This window comes from Humulus lupulus, chromosome 9, assembly GCF_963169125.1.
Source record: "Humulus lupulus chromosome 9, drHumLupu1.1, whole genome shotgun sequence".
NCBI lineage: Eukaryota > Viridiplantae > Streptophyta > Magnoliopsida > Rosales > Cannabaceae > Humulus > Humulus lupulus.
The window spans coordinates 44,863,517-44,866,061 of record NC_084801.1 but is presented as its reverse complement, the minus strand read 5'-3'; the positions used below and the strand labels follow the sequence as shown (position 1 = coordinate 44,866,061).

The 2,545-nt window shown below is 43.6% G+C and overlaps 1 protein-coding gene across 1 annotated transcript; it reads right to left on the bottom strand.

Annotated features, from left to right (window-relative positions):
- Nucleotides 1-1,640: 1,640 nt before the first annotated feature.
- Nucleotides 1,641-2,312, bottom strand: LOC133799663 (uncharacterized). Its single transcript, XM_062237661.1, has one exon. The coding sequence runs from the start codon at nt 2,310-2,312 to the stop codon at nt 1,641-1,643; it is 672 nt and encodes a 223-aa protein (XP_062093645.1).
- Nucleotides 2,313-2,545: the final 233 nt, after the last annotated feature.

The following is a 2,545-nucleotide window of genomic DNA, read 5'->3' as shown; positions in this document are numbered from 1 at the left end:
TAGCCAGGAAAGACACAAAACTGAGAACGAAGCTCAAGTTTGTGGACATTAAAAGGCCGGAGTAAAGGGTTACACTCACAGCCAAACACTCGTAAGTGAGTGTATTGGGGTGGCTTGTGATACAAAATAGAATAAGGACATTGCATTTGGAGGACACAAGTAGGGAGACGATTAATTAAATAGGAAGCAAAGGTGAAGGCATAGGGCTAATACTCAAGAGGAACCGAGGCATGATCCATTGAGGCAAGCCCCATATCGACAATATGTCGGTTCTTTCGTTCAACACGCCCATTCTGCTTGGAGTTATATGGACAAGACAACTCATGAAGTATACCATGCTGAGCAAAAAGAGAGGTAAGTGAGCAAAACTCACCTCCCCAATCGGTACGCACCCGCTGAATATTGGTTGTAAACTGGGTGGAGACCATTTTTTGAAAGATGAGAAAGGCAGGAAATGTTTCATCCTTGGTTTTAAGAAGATATAACCATGTCAAACGAGAGAAGTCGTCAATGAACAAAATGAAATAACAAACACCAGATATGGAACACACAGGGGAAGGACCCCATAAGTCACTATGTATTAATTCAAAGGGTTTTGAGGCCCTGGATGCAGATATAGGAAAAGGCAACCTATGAGCCATAGATTGATGACAAGTTTACAGAACTGAAAGATTACAAGAAGAAAAAACATGACAAGTAACATCACTCGCTAGATGACCCAAACGGGAGTGCCACAGATTAGGATCCAAAGTTGAGGCAGAAAACAGATGAAACAAGGGAGAGGAGACTGGAGACGCTGGATTGGAGACTCGGTAAATGCCATTATCAAGATGACCCGTGAGAAGAATTTGTTTGGTGACCTAATTTTTCACATAAAAACAATGGGGGTGAAATTCAACGAAAGCATGGTTATCAGCACAAAGCTGTGAAACACTAAGAAGATTATTTGAGAGAGCTAGTGAGTGATAGACACGAGATAATTTTAAGGCAGAATTGTAGGCAGGTAGAGTAGTAGAACCAACATAAGAAATGCAAGCACCCTAACCAGTACCCACGGTCACCTGTTCAGAACCAGTATATGGCTGAGCCCCCTCAAGAACATTCAAGTCAGGTGTGAAATGATGAGATGCACCAGAATCCAAGTACCAAGCCGGATCTGAGTAGAGATTGGCAATAGCTGAGGTAGTGGGAGGGGCAGTGTTCGAAGAAGAACCAGAGATATGCTGAGAGAGAAAGGCATTGAAAGGGCGCATCGGGTTAGGGGGTGGATGATAAGTAAGATTCTGTCTATGATAACACACATTGGCAGTGTGGCCAACTTTGAGACAGATCTGGCAGCGAGGATGGTTGGTGGGGAGAGTGGAGGTAGGACGATGGGAGGATGATGGATGCGGGGAAAGAGACCAGGTGTGTGGCTGGCGAGAAATGGGGTGAGAAGAAGAAGTGTATGGGCGAGAAGAAGAGGAAGAGTGAGGTGGAGGCTGATAAGTGGGATGGAGTTTGGGTTTGGGTTTATGGAGAGCTAAATTGGTAAAGTTGGCTTGAAGGGAGCTTAGGGTATCCACCACGTTTTGATGATTGATGTGGGCCTCAAAGTTGAGTAAGAAGCTAAAGACCTCCTCCATTGTAGGCTTATCAGATCAAGCTTGGATGGGAGAAACATAAGCATTATACTCCCGACCCAGGTCATTGAGAAAATAGAGAAGCTGATCTATGTAAGAAACTAGTTCACCTGCCGAGGCCAAGATGTTACAAAGAACTCGGAACTTTTGAATATATGCAAAAGCAGTAAGACCATCCTTCTTAAGAGTCTGAAGTTGGGTACGAATCTCGAAAATCTGGGAAAGATAAGCAGCGACATAGATTTGCTCAAGCGCAAGACAAATATCAGCAGCCGTGCGATAGCCAACGATTTGTCCAAGCATAGATTCATTTATGGAGGCGTAAATCCAACTCATCACTAATCGGTTGTACCAATGCCATGTTTGAACAGTCAGATTGACTGGGTCAACTGGGTTGGAAGCATTCGGGTCAGGGCAGGGATGAGTTCCATTGACAAAATCCTCTAAACCATTAACAATGATGATATTGAGCATTTGGTTTTGCCAAACAACAAAGTTGTGCTCATCAAGTTTGACAACAATAGGTTGATTTACAGATGGAAGAGAGGGTAAGGTGGGAGGTGAAAGGGCGGAGATAGAGACCATAGGGGCCATGGTCGACTGTGAAGAAACATCTGTAACAGGTGGGACAGGGGTGGTCTCTCCGTGGGAGACAGAGGATGAATCTTGAGGGCTGGTTGCAGAGGCCATTTAGAGTTGTTTAAGGCCTGATACCATGACAGACGTGAAGAAGGAATTGAATTAGGTTGTATATTCCTTGAAAATGAAAAGGATAGTACAAGAGCATATATATCTGAATTGTGAGGGACCACACAGCACGTGTCCTCTACACATAATACAACTTTAGACTAATCACCTATTATAGTAAATAGAACCTAATCACGTGTCCTCTGCACATAATACTCTCTTAATCATTTACTTTA